This window comes from Alligator sinensis, unplaced genomic scaffold, assembly GCF_000455745.1.
Source record: "Alligator sinensis unplaced genomic scaffold, ASM45574v1 scaffold1138_1, whole genome shotgun sequence".
In the NCBI taxonomy this organism is placed as follows: Eukaryota; Metazoa; Chordata; order Crocodylia; family Alligatoridae; genus Alligator; species Alligator sinensis.
In genome coordinates, this window is record NW_005843477.1 from 102,649 (window position 1) to 122,292 (window position 19,644).

Here is a 19,644-nt window from a genome sequence, read left to right on the forward strand (position 1 = left end):
TCCCTAAGGTTCGTTGTCTAGCTGTAATTTGATAGACAGACAACGTGGGTAAAGAAAGACAGCTGTTTATTTGCTCGAGCAAAGACCATAAAACCAGCAAAAGACAAAATGGCCCCCCCCTAAGGGTGAGGTGATCTTTTATACTTATTACAACAAGGCAAGACTTACAGCGTTAACAAAAGCAATACTTGGGCGGTGCTTTTCAAATCTTTGTAACAGCATATTTCTATTAAGCTGAACTAGCACTTTTTTAAAAGCTAAAAGTTAAATAACAGTAACATTATAATATGTTAGCAAAACCTTACACAGTAGTAGATACTTCTCAAGGGCACAACCAGTGCACCCAGAACAATGGTTTCCCTGTCTTATCTTACTTCTTGCTGTAGCTGATTTTTCAGCACACAGACACAGATCCACTTTTTAACTCAGAAAATGCTTAATACAGTTAAAATGATTATTTGACACAAGCAAAGGCTTAGCTATCATTCTGCCTTGTGGTCAGCTGCATTGCTAGGCCACAGGTCATGCCTTGTATTCAGCTGTAAAGCTAATACTTCTTAATAATCCAAATTATTGTTAACCTAACAGTATGCTATCAGAAAACTATTCTATTTCAGGGCAATAACAAACATGCTCACCACATAAGTGCTGGTGTCTGCGCAAGTGCAGCAGGCTGCGCCCTGCCCAGGAAGCTGCTCTTCCTTTCACTTTCCAAGTTAACAACTGCTGCAAGATGAAAAGACATATAGAAGTTTGAAATTTTAAAAATGGACAGAAAAGCTACAATGAAACCCTGTAGCTCTTTTACTGCAGCAATTAGGTGTGGAGCTTGCTATGTAACATCCTGAAGAAGTTTTTCCAACTTTCTTGATAAATTTGGAGACATCTTTTGGAGGGCAGAATACATCTTTCAGATTCTTGACAAAAGCAAAGACTTGTTTTGGAGGCAGAACACAGCACAAAACTTCTCAGCTGGATCAGCCAGGTAGGTGAACTTCGGTTGATTGATAAACATTCAAGAGACCTTTTATACCCACTAAAACACCCCATTTTTAGGTAATGTAATAATACAGCGATTAGATGATCCTTTGCCATTTTGTTTTATTATTTATGCAAAAACTAAATTATTTGTACATTCACATATAATTTCATTAAAAATGCAGACATCATAGCAAAAAACAAAACAACCCCTCCCCCCGCAAAACCTCAAAAAAGAACAAAAATCCCCGAAAAACACCCAAACTAAACAGAAACAAAACAAACACACCCAATCTTTCTCTCCATTAAGACAAAGTTTTGTGAAAGAGAACCTCTTCTATTTGGAGTCCAGGAAAGAAAAAACTATTCCAATATCAGCTTGCATCATTTTCTTTTTACATTATTTTCTTTTGACCTTTTCTTTCTGCTGTTTTCATGCTTTGATTGTACACTTAAGTATTTTAATTTTTTTTTGAAAGAAGGAGAATAATATTTCCAGAATTAATCAAATTGGAAAATTGTATCTTTTACTGATTCGGAAATCAGTCAGAATTAAGCACATAATTAAATATGACTAGGTATGGAAATACATATATGCTGAATTGGGACCAATATTTCCAAAGACATTATAATTTTGCATTGACTTAACAAATGTCCATGTAGTCGATGTGGAGGGCTGGCCAGCAGGGATAACTATGATATAGCGTCAGGGAAGATGACCTATTGGTGGGGTAAGTCATGTTACAAGTGGTGAATTAGAGCATTCTTCAAAGTTTTGAATACAGGACAAAAAGTTTTATTGGAGTATCTTAGGGGACAGTAAAAATTTTTAACAATTCTCCATGCAAGTTTTTCAGCATAATGGACTTCTCTTTATTTTAATTTTTATGGACTTTTTCCAGTTCTTTTAGAAAGCAATTCACAACATATATTTTTGTGTTGTCACGAATTAAATAGAAATTAAAACAAATCAAAACAAAAATGTTCCTGAAGGTTGTTTTTTCTTTTTTTCCTTACTCCTTTAAGAATCAATTGAGAGTAAAAAATGCAAATCTACAGATTCCCAGCAATGCATATTTTTCACTTTGAAACAAGAACTTGCAGGAATACTTGAAACATTTTTTTAAATTGTTTTAATTGTCATCTTTTGTGAATGGAAACCACCAGCATACTTACAGGCTGGAGGATGACCTCAGCAGCACAGCAGTGGAAAGGGATCTTGGAGTCATACTTGACTCAAAGACGAACGTGAGTTGTCAGCGCGATGAAGTGATCAACAAGGCTAACTGCACTTTATCATGCATTAGCAGATGCATGACAAACAGGTCCAGGGAGGTGATGCTTCCCCTATATGCGGCACTGATCAGGCTGCAGTTGGAGTACTGTGTCCAGTTTTGGGCACTGCACTTCAAGAGGGATACAGGAATACCTGAAACAATTTTAAAATTGTTTTAATTACCATCTTCTATGAATCTGCATTGTAATGCTGTTTACTACCACTGCTTCATCTCTAATATAGAAATAAATAATGCTTTTCTTAAAGCCTGAACTCCTCAATTCCTGCTATTAAATGATATTTACTGCTCTAAGTTTTTTGTTTGTTTGTTTTTTACAGAAATTTCTAATCCCCATTATTCCAGAGAAAAGCCTGGACAAGGTTGGGAAATACTGACATAAATGTCACCATGTGCAGCTTATGCATCAAGGAATTGAATTTCCACCGTAGTGAAGTGCCAAAAATCCTGTTCTGATGTTTAAAGAACAGCCACTTAAATGATGAGGAAGAAAAAAATCCCACTTGGTTCCTGTGACAAACATATGAGGCTCGTTGTCCATGATTTGGTAATGCCCTGTAACATCTTGTCACCCAAGTGCTATTTGTAGCCTAGCTGAGGCCATACAGGCTGTGGACGACCAGGGTAGCAGAACAGAATTACTCCAGGGTACAAGTTGCTACTGCACTCCTCCGAGATGATACCATGTAGCTGTACTCTGTATGGCTACGCAATTTACCCATATTCAGAGTAAACATGTATTGGATTTAAATAATTATAATTGTGATTGTATAATGGAAAAAGTGAAGTAGAATTGCATTTAGATTCATACTCATAAAAGAAATTTATGTGCCATTTACTTGTCTTTGAGGCAAAACAGGATTTTGCCCTACGTACTGTTGTTTTGTAATTCCTATAAAACACTGAAATGTCATTTTGAGTCAACTTGAGAACGATATTAAAAGAGATTGCCAAGGGCATGTCTATGGAAGTGGGGGAGCCTTAACTTTCCCAGCTTCCAGAGTCACACCCCAGAGATCCTGGAAGCAGGGAAGACATGCAGACACTCCTGAGGCTGAGGGGCCTGATCCTGTGTGGAAGACCTTGAGGCACACAAGGCTGAGGTCCCAAACCCAGAAACCTTCTGCCCGAGGTGGCTGGAGGGTACAGGAAGCTCCAGGCTGCCTGTGCTCTCCTGCCAGAAAGAAAATAGGCATCCACCACAATAAAGCAGCAAAAATTATTGCTACCTGTTGTAGCAAACGCATTACAGTGTGACAGAGTGTCTATTTGCTTTAGGTTTGTGCCACCATAAAAAGGTTTATGGCATCACAAAGGCAACAAAAGCTGATTTCTGCATTGCTGTGCAGGATTGAATAGACACCTAGCAGAAGCCTGTGACCAGTTTTACACAGCAGTGGAAAGACTTCTCAAAACATATATGTCTTAAGCCAAGTCAAATGGGTTTCCCTTTTGATTGACTGGAAGTTAAAACACTCAGTTTAGGTCTTCTGTTCAGGGGGAGTAATTCCAGAATAGCCATTCCCAATTAACCCCACATGTCAAAACACTTATTCCGAAGTAAGAATATCCACAGAGGAAATGATCAGGACCACTCTTAATTTATACTCTTATTCTATATTAATTTCCACTCATTCCATTTTGTCAAAACCACAACTTCCCTTTCCATGGCCGAGCTCAGTAACCAAATATCTCAGCAGCTTTTTCTGATGAGTCTTTGTTTTCCATCAGTTATCCCACCAGACTGTCTAATACTAGGACCTTGGATAATTGCATCATTCTTCAGTACTGATCAACACTCCCCACTTTTGCCACAGCCATTTTCGCAGTACTCTGAAGATCTTGAGGAGAACAAATCTCATGTTGCCTTGAACAGCTATATTGGCATTTAACTGTATCTGGACCCCATGTTTTCTTTTTTAACAGTGCACAGTATTATGATTCTAGATCTTATTCATTTAATATGGCCTAAAATGTAATGAAAACTCTTTATCATCACCTGACTCAATACATGATTTTTCATTTAGGGAAAAGAAGGAGGGAGATATCAGGGATAACCTGGAATTTCTGGTTCAGCGGCTGTTCTAATTGTGCACTTTCCTAAGTTTATTCAAACCACAGTTGTTCCCCTTGTATACTTGTATGTGCTGTTCTCCTCCTCCTATCTACTCCAGTACACAAAGGTGGTAACCAGCGCTATATGTTCTCCAGGTGAATACTTTTCTGCCTTCCCCTTGTGCTTCTGGATCAAATCTCCATGAGGAAGATGCCTTCCTCATTGTGCCAGATCTCCAGAGTCTCCACATCGCTGCCTGGTTTTCTCACATTCTTCATTACTTTTCATATTTGCAAACTGGAATCAGGTAGGTATCTTCTCCATATTAATGTGTGTTCTTCTGCTGATGAAAGGTTTATTTAGTTTTCTGTTGACACATTGCACCAATTCTAGTCTTTTATGGAAAAAGAAAAAGAATTTGTGAGAAGTTCTAGACTGCATCAACATCATTGTGTAGGAAGAAAAAATAAATAAATCTAAAATAAAAAGTTTTCCTCTTTCTCCCTGGGCATACAGAAGAATAGCTCTTTATCTGTCGCCCAATCATATTTCCATACTTCTGTCCACTTCTATGTTCCTCATTCCCACAGTATCCTCACATCCTCCTTCTCTTCACTCCACTGGCTTTTCAAAACCAATATTGAGGAGGAAAATTCTCTTTTACGTGACATTTCAATGATTTGATATTTGTATCTAATCACAAAATGTGATTAAATCATGAAGGCACCAATAAATTTTATGAGATACAATGTTCAGAAAATGTCCAATGAAAAATGTTGACATTTCTGTTACAAGAAAATGCATATTCAGGATATTCTATCCTTTCACAGACAGTGAATATCTTAGGTTGGGCAGTCAGTTGCTGTTAAAGTTGCACAGTCCTTTCTATTTTAAGCCTGTGTTTTCAGGTATTTGTCATTTTCCCCAGTCGAGGCTGAAATTCTGCCAGGTGGTTATCCATCTCATGTTGAGTATCTTGGATTTCTCTTTTTACCTCTGAGCTTATTTTGGGGTGTTTTTGGTACATTTTACAGCCCTGTTTACAGTTGTTGGACCTGATCAGCCAATCACTGCCATTGTGGGGGAAGAGATCGTATTGCCATGCCGCCTGTCCCCCAGCATGAGCGCTGAGAACATGGAAGTGAGGTGGTTCCGGTCTGAGTTTAAAAATGTTGTGCATCTGTACCGCGATGGGAGAGATCAGTTTGGAGGACAGATGCCAGAATACGAGAGAAGGACAGTGTTTTGGAAAGATGACATCACAGATGGAAATGTTTCTTTGATGATTCTCAATATTCGGCCTTCAGATGAAGGGCAATACACCTGCCTTGTTGATGATGATATTACTTCTGAAGCAGCTGTAATAGATCTGAAGGTAGCAGGTCAGTGGCTTGTGTCAGTTTCTCTCTGCATGGTTTATGTTTTTTCTCTTAGTTAATATGCCAACTTCATGGAAACTATGTATAAATTATTTTACAATTAGACACTGTATTTCAATTTTATCCAGCTGTTTTTACATTTCAGAAACATATTTCAATTTTTGTCAGTATTTTAATAATTTTAAGCAACATCTTGAAAGCAGTTAGTTTTTCTTTGCTCTTGATTTCTCCGTACTTAGGACCTTCTAAGTCCCAGACTAAATTTATTCACATCCAAGTTTTATCCATTTTTTCTTGGACCAACATTATCTTTTAGCCTATATAGTGCTTTTTCCTTCATCATATTTACTCCCCAGTATAGATACAGATAGCAAACATATCCCTTTCTGCATATGTTTTGCTAGACTGAAAAAGTCTGTTCTCCCAAGATAAACCTTTCTCTTTTGAAATCCCAAACCTCAGTTACAGTCCTAATTTGCTTACTTTTCCATTTAATTTGAACCCTGTCAGTCTGTAGTCAGTCGGTTCCCTGGATTATGTTCTACAACCAGCCCTTCTTAGCAAAACTTTGTAACCATTCAGCCTCTAGAGAGACAAGATTTTAAGCTATGATCAGGACCTCTTTGCAATTTTAAACATGGAATTAAGATACACCTACAATCCCCTTAATTACCACCACTTAGTCATGCGTGGTGACCCCCTCCACATTTCCCTCCAGCCTTTACCCTATCTTTAAAGCTGGCTTTTTCTAATAATCTACTAACTGTTCTCTGATTGCCTTTGTTCAAATGTCATTATTTCATGGAAACTTCTGAAGCTGAACTGAATCAGTTCTGTTGTGGACTTGAATGATGTCAATTGGTTGGGATTTATGTTCCTATGAAATGTACACTTCTGGGAAGGGAGGATTTCATATCCCCTTCCTTTCACCTAATTTAGAGTTTTCACTGACAAGGCTGCTTTGTTTTCACATCTAAGAGGCTTGAACACAAATGTCTATTATAAAACAATATTCAATAAATTTGGTTCCATTAATCATTACTATAAGATAAAGCAATAATATAATATATTGGATTACCTGCTTTTGGCCCTTGTGCTTAACAATTTAGCCTTATGCTAGTTCCAGAGTCTGCAGTTCATAATGTGATGTTTTTCTCCCTGACCATGTCTGAAGCCTACAGTCTTTTATAATCCCCTCATTACCTATCAAAATCAGATCTGAAAGACCATAATTTCTTATTGGTTCAATGACTATTTGATGATGAATTTTCTCATCTATCACATCCAGGAATATCTAGGCTCTATAGTTGTTAATAGAATGTATACCCTGCTCTGCAATATCTAGGAATTTTTGAGAGTAGGAATAACATTTCCACAGTTCTTTACAAAATTGACTCATAGATTTAAGAAATGTAGTTTCTTTCTTTTTTAGCTTTAGGCTCTAATCCTGTTATCTCTGTGGAGGATTACCAGAAGGGCGGGATCCGCGTGACGTGTCGATCAGCTGAGTGGTACCCGGAGCCCCAGGCGCTGTGGAGAAATGGCCAGGGGCATCATATAGCATCGCTTTCTGAAATCAAATCCCCAAAGGTGAATGGCCTGTTTGAAACAGAAATTTCTGTTGTCATAAGCGGACATCCAAACCTGAACTTGTCCTGTTGGATCAGGAACAGCCTCCTTGACCGAGAGAAGGAATCCACAATTCATATATCAGGTTAGTTTCCATCCAAACCCTACAGTGAACTGCCTCCGCTGGAAACCAAGTGAAACAGGAAGGAAACACAAACATGGCTAGCATTTCCACGGGGTCATAATAGAAATCCATTGAACTGTGTGTTTGCGGTTTATCAGAACCTGGATTTTATCTCACTGCAACTTCTGAAATTTTACCTTAAAGAAACTGGCAGACACAGTCACTCAAAATCACTCAATGCAAGATGTTTCTGTACTCTCAGGTTTGCCTATGTGAATTTTCTGTGGGTATTTCATGCATATATTAGTAGCATCTATCTACCAGTGTTGAATTGTGAATTCTTAAAGGATTTTCACTGCACTGCAACATTGTTCATTATTTATCACATAAAATTCACAAGCGGTGTGTTGTTGCTCCTCGTTTAAGGGTTGTTAAGTGGGGCAGGTGTTTTTTAAAAGGCCTTTTCCATAGCAGTTGTACTCCTGAAACATTGTGCCCTTCCCTACATGTTCAGGGCATTTGCAGATGTGCTGCAGTGTGTGTGTGTGTGTGTGTGGTGGGGCTTTAAATGAGCTCAGCTCTGAGCTTTAGCTTAAAAGCCCCCTTCTGCCATTTTTGAGCACGGGAACACTGGTACACGTGATGCTGGAGGCTGCTGGAGCACAGTTGTTTTCATACCCCAGCAGACTCAGTTGAGTCTGCTCCAATGCACTGTAATTACAGCATGTTGGAGCAGCAGGATGCTGCACATGTATAGGAGCCCTCAGTGAGTTCACTGATCCAGGTCATAAATAGAAAGATTTTTCCTTTGCTGCTGCTGCTACTACATCTCAGGGTTATTTCGCCTTCCTCAGACCCACTGGGTGTTGCCTGCAGCCAGGGCTGGGAATTTTGCCTGGTGTGTGCCAGCGTTCCTGCTGGGGCTTAAACCCAGAAGATCCTGAGGTCTTGCCCAAGGTCCGACCACTTGACATATTTCCAGTCAAAAAGGATTTTACCCCCTGGTAATTACTATGGACTGTGGAGGATTTATCTTCATTTGTATCAGGGGAGTATGGCCTTCTTTCTTGAGTCTCTCAAGCATAATATAACAATCCACAAACCAAAAGGCATTGAGTGCTGTGCCACCCCGACTCCTGTTTTATCTGTGGCAGTTTAGGGCTTTTTGTCCTGTAGTTGTGTCAGGGTTGACAATAGGTTTTTTTTTTTTTTTTAAAAAACAGGCTTGACAGTGGGTTTATATAGGACAATTTGGTTAGAGAAGATACTACCTGAGGCAGGGGGCTGGACTAGAGACCCTCTCGAGGTCCCGTCCAGCCCTGCCTTTCTATGCGTACCTATGCATGTGCCCAATGCCTGCTCCTCTGCTTTCTAATTAGAGTGCATCAGAGCCGAGTCAATTAACTGAGTCTGCTGGAATGTTCTAATTAGGATGCTCCCGCAGCCTCCGTGTCACATGTGTTCAGTGTCCCCAAGTTGCAAAATGGTGGTGAGGGCACTTTTAATTAGAGCTCACCCAACAAGCTTTAGTTAAAGCACCACCACCATTTTGAAGCACACGAACCTGAGTACTTAAGACTTTGAGACACTGTAATTAAACATCCCCTGCACCCGCCCCACTCTGGAGCACGTGTAAAGATGACCTCCGATTGTACAAAATACACAACAATTGTACCACTTGCCTCTGGCATAAATGTGGCTGTGACAGGGGGCCTCCCGGGGCCGAGCTCCACGGCCCGCCCCGTCTCTGTGGGCTACCGCCCGCCTATCTCGCCCGCCACGCCTTTGATGATAGTTGGTTCAATTAAGATGTCAGTTAGGCGGGAGGTTACCCATTGTAATGCCCCGATGCTAGGGGGCACTCTGCAGCTCCAACCTCCCCTAATACCGCAGCCCAAGCCTCGCAGATGGCATCTTGATGTTCATCTCCTCCGGCCCCCACACTGGGCCCCAGAACCGTCCAAACAGGACCCCTCTATGATCCCTCCTGATCAGGCGGGCTCTCCACCTTCATCCGGGCTACTAGCCCCCCCAAAGCCATTTTTCCCTTTCGGGTGTGGTCCCCCCCGGGACCTTCAGCTAACTGGCCCTGGCCCACCTCCAGGCCAGTCGGGACCCCAGGCCCCTGGCTCTTGGGCATCCCTCGCGGTGAGCCCCTGGCCCTTTTGACCCTCTCTGGTCCTGTCCCCAGCTTGAGCCAGTCAAGGGTACTATCTCCTTCAGGCCGGGTCTCCAGCCCCTCACTCTCTCTCCGGGTCCGCCCTCTGGGCCCTTCCACAAACATAGGGTTACCCACCCAGTGGTGGGAGCTAGGGGTTAAGGCACCCCAATCCACCTTTCACTGGGATGATAACTGGCCTGGCATTTCCTGGGGGCTCCCGCGCCACTGAGAGCCCCACCAGACCACCCGCTCCCGGCAGGGTGCAGTTTCAGGTCATGCCCAGGACTAGGAGCCTCCTAACCATCCCCTTGCAGCTCCCCCTTACCTCCAGCTCATTCACAGCAGCCCTTCAGCCAGGCAATGTTGCACATAAATCCCAAAGCTTTACTCAGAAAAAAATCCCTACAGCTAGCAGTTGTTTGATGTTGGAGAACATGGAAGAGGATTTAAAGTATTTCTGGATGTTGTTTTTAGCAGATTCACATAAAGGTTGATCCTCTTCCATTACAGATAGAACAGGAATCCAAATGCTACATAGTTGCCAAAATTGAAGTTATATGGCTACATAATTTCCACTTAGCCATGTAAAGGTGAGATGGCATATTTCCTGTTTATTCATGACAAATCAGTATCAAAAGTCAGTTTGTTGGTTATTAAAGCATACTTCTAATTTTTGCATCCTGCTAGGAGTTGCTGCTGTCATTCACATCTCAGGCAACTCCTGAAAGGAAGTATTAATAAATACATTTGATTTGTTTTCACCAATAACAAACTAAAGCAAGCCCTGGGCATCTTGTTTTTCAGCTCTCTTTTTTCCAAGCGTGAATCCCTGGATGGTGGCGCTGAGCGTGATCCTAGTGATTGTGTTAAGTTTCATAATCCTTGATGTATACCTCTTCAGAATAACAGGTAAATACAGGGGGGGATATATAGTGTAGTTAGTGAATAATTTTATTCTAATAAATCAAAGAGTGTATGAATAAGATTTTACTGCAGCCAACCAAAGAGAGGCAGGTAGGCACTGTGCCACACACCAAACCTCCAGCACACCAAAGTCCAATTGCCAGGGGGTGTTGCTTGTCTGGGGGCCAGGGGAATCACAGGCTAAAAATAGCTCCTGGTTCGGGGCGGGGGTGGTGCGGACAACACCCATGCCTCCTCACACACACCGCTACCCCGATTCCACCAAACCCGCCTAGACCCTCCAAACCTCTTGCCATGGACCCTGAATGTCTCCACAATCCCTGTGATGCCCTGCACAATTCCCAATTTCCCCCTTGATCTCCTATATCCCCCTACTGTGGACACTGTCTTCCCCCTCTTGTGCCTTCCATGCATCCTGCTTCCCTCCCCAATCTCCCAGACACCTGCCTACACACCCTGCCTACTCCCCACAGCTCCCCTGTGGGCACTGCCTGCCCCACCAATCCCCCAAAGCCCACCACTACCCCTCCCATCCAAATTTACTTTAGAATAGGTGGCCATTTCTAACTTTAACTGCCCCAACCTCCTCAAATGCCTATACATACCATTAAGGAAAAGTGGAGCTGATCTTCCGTTAAAACTTCAATAATTTTATGTCCTTGAGCTAGGTATATGCCTTTTGACACACATCTTTACACTCACATGGTTAGTCAAACACTACAGAATATTTAACGTCATGCCCCCAGTAATCTGTAAGTAAACAGCTGCTCAGCACCACTGATGTAGGTGGGGGCTACTGCTCCACTGCTCTCTTCTGGTTTCAGAAGCAAATGAGCTTTTCTAGACTCGAGCAAACTCAAGAATCTCAAGTCTTTAGACTCTAGCATGTACAGGTGTTTACCTGACCTACTGGCACTCCAGAGATGCCCATTGTTTGGAGACAAGTGGGTACTAGATCCCATCCTGAAACCACTACAGGGATTTATGTACCACCAAAACATGTCCCTACACAGCTACATGGAAAAGTACAATACCATCCCCTGATACAACTCCTACTTGGAGCTTGCCCCTTCTACCCTGGAGCTCTTGAGCAGAGGCTTCATGCACCTTAGGCTGTCATACCAGTCATGCTACCGTACAGGACACCTCAGCAGCCTTTGACCCACTTTTCTCTTACAGCATCAAATCTCTTATAAACTTCACAATGTTAGAAGGCAGTGAACATGCATACAATCTTGATTCACCCAGTCCCATATATTCAAATTCTTAAAAAGCAGATAAAAGCAAGTTAGCACAGTCAAAGTAAGCACAAAACAGTTTCCCACTTCTCTCGCCCATGCACACCAACAAGGATAGGCGAAAAGGGACACAGTTCTCTGCAATTGGCTCCTGCGTACTACTGGCGGTATGCGGATAAACACCACAGAGAGATTGTCACACAGAAAACAAAGTACCGGGCTTAAATTTATGAAGTTGTAATGAAGCACTTTATCAATGTATCTTTTTTTTTTTTCAATCCAGGAAACCTTCAACGAGAACTTGGTAAGTTTTCCTGTGTCCAACACAGCTTTTCCCATGTTATTCAATGTAGCTAGAGCTAGCTGATAGATTCATACTCTCCATGCTAGAAAGAACAGAAACCTGGCAGCAACACTGAGATGCCGTTGGTTGGGAGTGCTTTGCTCAGAGCCCTTGGGCACTCCTTCCTGGCCCTTGTCATCGTTATTAGCCCAGAGCGCTGCCGCTGTTGCAGCAGTTCATGGAGTGAAATTGGAATATTAATGTAACTGGAGATGCAGCCGTTAATTAGTTTGAACAAGGGCTTAAGATGGCATCACAATGTGTTTGGGAATCATTGAAGGTACCTAAACATGTGCCTTGTGTATACAAGGTACCCTAAGCCATGGAGAAAATAGGCAGCTTTATTCTGTATCTACCAGAAACTTCTCAGTCGGGTCATAGAGAATGACTAACGGCAGTCCAGCCTAGATGGCAAAAATGGGAGTATCTCTGGAGCCAGGCCCTCTCCCAGGAAATGATACAGCAGGTCCAAGTCAGTGATGTATTTGGATACTGAGGTGCCCTGGTCACTGCAATGTAAAGAGGGGCCAAACAGCACCTAGAGATTTGACATCATTTTGATGGATGAGGTCTGTATGGTTTTATTGACATAAAAGATCAGTGTCCCAGCTAGTCCTTCCACATGTTGTCCCATTTGTGTCCAGTATCACTCTGGTCTTTCCTGGCTTTTGCTCGGGCCAGATGCTCCTCATCCAAGAATCCTTTTACAGCTGCATTTATTCAGATAAATACCACTATTTCTCTTTGTTTCAGGGTGGAAAAGAGCTGTGATCTGTCCAGGTAATGAAAGTTCATAGTGAATCAATGGTCTCTTCCTGTTATTTCAGTTCCCTTTTTCCTTTTTGGTCAAATTCTTAGGCTGACTAATAGTTGGTGGCAAGAAGTGCTTTTTCCTAAGGTCAAAGAAATCAAAATCTTGTATGGCTAGATTGTTTTGAAGGAACCTAAAATTCCCAACCACAGACAGCACTTTCTGTTTCCCCTTGTGAGTATAAATGGCAGGTTTTAATCATGTAAGTGCCTAGTCTTCTTTTGCACAGGTAGAAATACTATTTCCCTTGGCACCCTGGACATGTAACTATACCTGTGTCATCTCAGCATATGAGGCTGTGTATTGGCTAGGAAGGTGCACTGATACGTGTGTGTCCCTTCTGGATGTGTATTGGTGTTTAAACCTTGAAAATGATCAATGACCAGGAGTATGTGACTAGCAGGCATCAAACTGCACAAGACGGGGCAGCACTCTTGTATTTTAGCTCCTGCATTTGCTTGCTTAGGACACTTGTTCAGGAAACCAGAGATGTGGGTGCTAGGTGCCCTTTACCCCAAAAGGATTTGAACCTCTTTTTTTCTCTCTCTCTCTCTCTGATTTCCAAGTACAGTGCTTTAATCATCATAGCACCATTTATGCATTATCCCAGGTTGCCTTAGTCACTTCTTCTGAAACTGGCCTCCGAACCGTCACGAGAGCTAGAGATGTGGAGCCAGGAGAGAAAAAGCAAATTAGCTGGGTCTGGCTGGGTGAGGTGGCTGCAGCTGCCCAAGAAGAGATAGGGCCCTGTGTTGTAGCCTAGACCCTTGTCCGTAATGGGTCTAAAATCTCTCTGCTATGTGGCTTTCCAGGAGAAGGGTGAATAATAAGAATACGTTAAATCAGTCATACATTGAAAATATCCTCAGTTTTTGGCTCCTGCAAAGAACTAGTCACCTAGTAGTGGCATCTATCTTGTCTTTGAAAGCCTGCCTGGCCCAAGTAGAGGCTGGTTGGAAGAGGTAATATGAACGTGACAAAGAGGCCTGTAGGTCAGTAATGATATGGGCACAATTTTGATGAGAGGCATTTATTTAGTCTTAGACTCATACATGCCTAAGTCACTTGGATAGTTCTGAATATTGTACCCAAAGCCCATAATTTCTTGTCTGTTCTCTGTTGCTGTTTAAGCACGTTGACCCCCTTTCCTCACAGTGGTGCCCTGTCTGCAAAGACAAGCACTTGCCAGAGCTGGCAACTCTGAAGAGGAAATTTCAAATCCCCTCCTATGTGACAGTTCTCCCAGAACATTTGTATCTTATTGCCTGGAAGTAGAAGAAAACACTCTTCTGCCTGCTGCCAGAATTACTCCATGGGCCTGCCCCTTCCTGCATTTAACTCAAGGTGGGATTTTCCATTATATGAAAGGCAGCAGGAGCAGGTCTTCATTAATAGTGTTGTCATACTTCTAAAAAGTGTTTGTACAGAAAGTTTTCTTTAGTATCAACAACTATGTCACCAACAGTGATCTAAGAATATCAAAGACAGATAAGTGTGTGTTCCTCTGACAGAGAAGCCATTACAGTGTCTGTGTCTTGGTTATTAATTTCGGCACACCGAAGTTTTAGATCTATTTTGTCCCAATGTGACATTGCAGGCAATAATGCATTGTTCATACATCTCTTCTAATGAATTCTCATGTCTGATTTTGTGGTTGCTTTCAGGGCTGGGACAAACTGCACCACCTTTGGAAAAAGGTACAATGTTCAGATTGTATTAATTGCCAAGTCTCTCCAGCACTGGGAACCTATTAATTTAAATCCTTTAATAGATCAATACTATTGAGATTAATATATGTATTCATTGTTAATTAAGATTAATATATGTATTAATAGCTGCTGAACAAAATGAATGGAGATGTGTCCTCTGGCATTTCTAGACCAGTACTAGTGGATGGCAGGGAGGGTAATGAATGTAGGAATAAGGAAAAGGTCACCCTAGATATATCTAGGTTTAAAGGCTCTCCCTCCTATAGCATTAACTTATTCCTCTGTTGGAGATAGGATATTGGACTACATGTATCATTGGTCTGACTCAGTATGGCAGTTTTTATGTTCTTGTGTTCTTATTGAGTGTGCAAACACATAAGAATTGAACAGTTCCAAAATGTCACGGACTGGGAACTGGTTCACAACTGTTGTTTTTCAGAGGTGCCCATATGTGCAGTGCCCTAGCATTCAAAGTAAGATGGTTATCCTTTAAGCACTGAAGTGTAGTGGTTCTGACAACCAGGGCTGGAGCAGAGTGAGCACCCAGCCCAGGATGTCTCATAGTTGGTGGGTTCAATAGAGCTAATCAATAAAATGGGAAAAAAGAGGGGGCAATAGTATTCTGGACATATACCACAGTAGTTAGTTGCAGCAGTGGGCAGCAGGAAGGAGGTGGGAGGAGCAATGCAATATGGGATGTCTGGAGGACTGAGCAGAGCTATGTCACAGACCATTTGGTATCTGCTGAACAGTGAACCAGTTCAAAAGAACACTTGATTTTTCAAGTACACAATCAGCTCCAGAAGGTTTTAAAACAACTTTAACAAGCTGTTTTAAGTTCATTAAGATGCATTTAACCTAGTCTAAGCCTAGCAACAGACATTGCCAAATTGAAAGGGATCACGTTAGAAACTGATCTGCTTTACTTGACACATTGTACCACATTGGGTCTCTTGCCTGATGTGGGACAACAGGCGATCTGTGCCTCACATCAGGTCCTGCAGTGACACAGATGCCAGGGAATGCCAGGGTGCCCTGTGCCCCCTTGTCCAGATCCACACTGAACCACACTTCAAGCAGAGGCACATTTCAGGATGGGGTGGAGGGAGAGGTGGGTGCAAGAGCCAAGGTATCTCCAGTGTGGGTCAGTATGGTCCAGGCCTAGAGGCATAGGGCAGTAGAGATTACTCAGCTCCTGTGCCCCGCTACACTGGGCCTCACCCTGATCTGTTCCTCTGCACGAGGCATGGGTCAGTCCAGGACCCAGCTCAGGTCCCAGGGTGGAGGCCTCAGGTCACACAAATCATGGAGTGAAGGCACAAGGCACACAGTATTACCTGAGTCTCATTCCTCCATACCCGGACACACACTGGTTTCCCCACTTACAGTAATGTGCCCCAAGCCTCTCTATACATGGAGAAAACCAGGAGGATCCCTTAGAGGCCTGACGTGATCAGGATTGGGCCATTCAAGCCCCCTGAAGCTGCCAGAGCATCTGCCCAGGGTGGAGAATGTGTTTCTGCCCGAAGTGTTACATGTGCCCATGCCCAATATGATGGATCCCAATCTGGCAGTGGGTGGGGATGTCACTCCTCAGGGCAGGACCCTCACATCCTCATGCATTTCAAAGCACACCATGAGATGTGGCAGCCCATGACACAGTAATGGATCCAGATGGGACTGTACTGCCTCCTTCAGATCTTTCTTTGCCTGCCTCCTGCAGAGCTTTCTGAGAAGTCCTTCCTCCCTTCCTCCTGATCTCCCCCTTACCCCCAGTTCCCTGCCATGTTTGGCTACACAGCCAGCAAAGAACCAGCAAAGAGGCCCAGCCACTATCACAGGCCAGGCCTCCTCCACCTCAGCCGCTAGTTGCTGCTTTTCCTACCTGCCTTATTGCCTTTGTTATGGACAAGACAGTCATGATCTGTCGAATAGGGGCAAAATGAACTTTCTGTCTCTGAAAGAACAGCCCTAAAAATACAGAAATTGGAAATGGGAGAAATACGAATTAAGATTAAATCAAGGAGAGAGCAAGAAAAGTATGGGTATTTCAATCAACAAACTAGGGTGAGAAAGGAGAACTAAAATATACACCATAATAAAGGTACTAGAGAGAAAAACACTTCAGTGAGAAAACATGATAGGGCAAAGACTGGAAGGGCTGAGTATTGTGGGGCCAGGATCAGAATACGTTTGGGTGGAACAACAATGAAAAGGGACTTGAGGCTGACCAGAAAGTCAGAGGACAGAGCAGGAAGCTGCTTGCTGAATAAACCGGGACAAAGGGGCGTCGGAAGGGACTGGAGTTGGCCAGGGTGGCTGAGTGGAGGAGTTGTGTGAGATCCTGTTTGCACATTCATACACCAAGACAACATTGTCTAAACTGCTACTTTTTGGTTCTTCAGGTCTTTGTCTATCTCTACTTCCTTTCCTTGGCTTCTCTCTGCTGTTGCCTCCTACCCAGTACTGCTCTCTCTTCATTTGTGTGTCTGTTCACTCTCCCACAGCTTTTACTTCTTTCCTCTTGGTTTTTCTTCCCCAAAGTTTGCTTGTCATCACAATGAGTGCTGATATGAGAGAGGAAGCATCCAGCTTTTTTCTCCCCACAATCATCAGCCCTGTACACGAGGGTAGGTGACTCTCCTTTTATTTCCATTGCTCTTGGCTGGGGACACAGCAGTTCTTGAAACAGCCACTGACTTGTAGGGACTGTTTGGGGACTACTCCTCTAGACGCTAGTTCCTACAGGCACAGACAAATGGAGCAGACGCTTCCACCAAGGAATCTCTTACCATGAGTTGGAAGAGGAGGCACACTGCTATAATTTCAGTAGTTTTGGTGGTTGCTTTCCTTTTCCATTCAATCATCATGATATAATCTTTCATATTTCCTCATTTATTAGAGGAAGGGCACTTGATGACCAAAAGTTTGTCCAACAGCTCTTCCAACTATACTGTAGGAGCAATAAAAGATACTGCAAAACATCCTTGCCTCCTGGACATTTTCTGGACCATCAGAGCTCCAAAAATATTCCAACTCTCTTGATTAAGACAGCAAATAAACTTCCTGGGTTTTAACACAATTAACTTCTCTTTACATGAGTCCCTTATGGCTTCCTTGCGTCTTCTTCCCCACACATTATCTTTCCATTTTCACCTTAAGCCCTTCCTATTCAAATATATATTTTGCTCCAAGAAACGTTGGAAATTGGACCTGCACTTGAAGCCTGCGACATAACAAATCTTTGTGACATGTGGACTGTTCTGGTCCAAATTTTATATTTCTTTGGTTGTGACTTGCTGGAGTGGGAATGTCTCTCTGGGAAGTGACCCCCAAAATATGAGAGGGGAAGGTGGAAGAGAGTGTGATTGAAGACAGGCAGTGTACAGTGCAGAGGGAGATGAGCTGTATCCATACTCTCCCCTTCACACCCTCTGCCGGGCTCTCCTGAGCCCCCAGGGTCTCTCGTCCCTGCCTGTGACCGGCAGGTGCAGGAGGGGATCGATCCCGTGTCCCAGCCCTGGCCCAGCCGGGGTGTTCCCATCTCTTCCTGCCAGGGGGGAATCGGCCCTGCCCTTTGCTGAGGTCTCCGGGCTCCTTCCTGCTCAGGTCAATCCCGGCTTCACCTCCAGCTGCAGCCAAAGCTGCCCCTGCCTTGATCACACCCTGTCCTTGGGCTGAGCTCTGCTCCTCACACTCCTGTTATCTTCTTTCCCTGCAGAGGAGGTGACTCTGGATCCAGACACGGCTCATCGATACCTCATCCTGTCTGAGGATGGGAAAAGTGGAAGATGGGCAGACGCACGGCCGGATCTGCCCGACAATCCTGAGAGATTTGACACTTGGGCCTGTGTGCTTGGCCATGAGGGATTCAGCTCAGGGAGACACTGGTGGGAGGTGGAGGTGGGGGAGGGGAGGTGGTGGGCCTTGGGGGTGGCCAGGGAGTCTGTGGGGAGGAAGGGACAGATCAGCTTTAGCCCCAAGGAGGGGGTCTGGGCTGTGCGGTGCTGCGGGGGCAAGTACGAGGCTCTCACTGCCCCTGATCCTACCCCCCTGCCCCTGGACCGGGCACCCAGCAGGGTGAGGGTCTATCTGGACTGCACATTGGGGCGGGTGTCGTTTCTCGATGCTGACACCGAGGCCCCGATCTTCACCTTCCCACCAGCCTCGTTCGCGGGGAGCAGGATGTGGCCCTGGTTTCTGGTGCTGTTTGGTGAAATCAATCTCAGCCAGCGCCAGTGAGAGGGAAAGGAAACGTGCAAGATGGGACCTGTTCATTGTCCCCTCCTGTTGGCTACAAATGTCCAGCTCGGGATCCTTAAAATTGTGGTTTATTAGGCGGATTGAAAAACTGTAATGAGTTAAATCATAAACCTTGGGGCTGGTCCCCACATGCACACACGTACACACACTCTCAGTAGCAGGCTACAGAGTCAGGTATACCTATCCTACAAGCGCTGGAGTCTGTTGTAGAGGCTTCTTTCAGCATGGTGTTATCCTCCAGAAGGGGGTCGCCGGCTTGTCCTTCTGACTGGACAGGTCTGGTTGAGTTGGAGATCAAGAGGGCACCACTGAGGGTCACTTTTCACTGCTTTTTATCTGTCCTTGGCAGACTTTGGTGACCCCCCAATTGTCAGGATTGCCCAATCCAGGGGTCATTGACCCTCGTGGGACTTCCCCCCTCAGTGGCTACTGGATGGCATCTGTCAGCCCCAGGGGTTGTCCGCATGTACATGCAGGTTTGGGAGTCCATTGATTAATTTTGAATAGGGCTCTGGGAGTGGTCGATCTGGAGATATTCAGGCCAAAATTTGGTCTCCAGCATTGATTAACTCAGACCAGGGCTTCTAGCCCTTGATCAGTGACGTTTAGAGATTTCACGGTTGTTACATTGTCTTCTATCAAGTTCTTCGGTTGGTTGATCTGCTGTTTCCCTAGGTGTTCATTTCTGGCTGCTATCATGTTACACATTCAATCACTGATTCACTCGCTCTTTCAGGGGCCAGCCTGATACAGGGAAGGGCAGTTTGATTCTTGCCCTTGTTAAGAAGTGGAGC

The 19,644-nt window shown here is 43.8% G+C and overlaps 1 protein-coding gene across 1 annotated transcript; it reads left to right on the forward strand.

Moving 5' to 3' along the window:
* Positions 1-697: 697 nt before the first annotated feature.
* On the forward strand, positions 698-18,976 carry LOC102381789 (butyrophilin subfamily 1 member A1-like). Its single transcript, XM_006038811.3, has 10 exons — positions 698-985; positions 2,594-2,820; positions 4,485-4,636; positions 5,364-5,711; positions 7,141-7,422; positions 10,367-10,471; positions 12,008-12,028; positions 12,821-12,847; positions 14,543-14,575; positions 18,309-18,976. The coding sequence occupies exons 3-10, from the start codon at positions 4,531-4,533 to the stop codon at positions 18,827-18,829; spliced, it is 1,443 nt and encodes a 480-aa protein (XP_006038873.2). The 5' UTR covers positions 698-985; positions 2,594-2,820; positions 4,485-4,530; the 3' UTR covers positions 18,830-18,976.
* Positions 18,977-19,644: the final 668 nt, after the last annotated feature.

What these genes read in the sequence shown, in the direction of transcription:
- LOC102381789 (XM_006038811.3), top strand. Translation starts at nt 4,531, where the DNA reads ATGAGGAAGATGCCTTCCTCATTGTGCCAGATCTCCAGAGTCTCCACA. An exon ending in AAACCTTCAACGAGAACTTG is followed by an intron (nt 12,029 to 12,820) that starts GTAAGTTTTCCT and finishes TCTTTGTTTCAG; the next exon opens with GGTGGAAAAGAGCTGTGATC. An exon ending in AAGAGCTGTGATCTGTCCAG is followed by an intron (nt 12,848 to 14,542) that starts GTAATGAAAGTT and finishes GGTTGCTTTCAG; the next exon opens with GGCTGGGACAAACTGCACCA.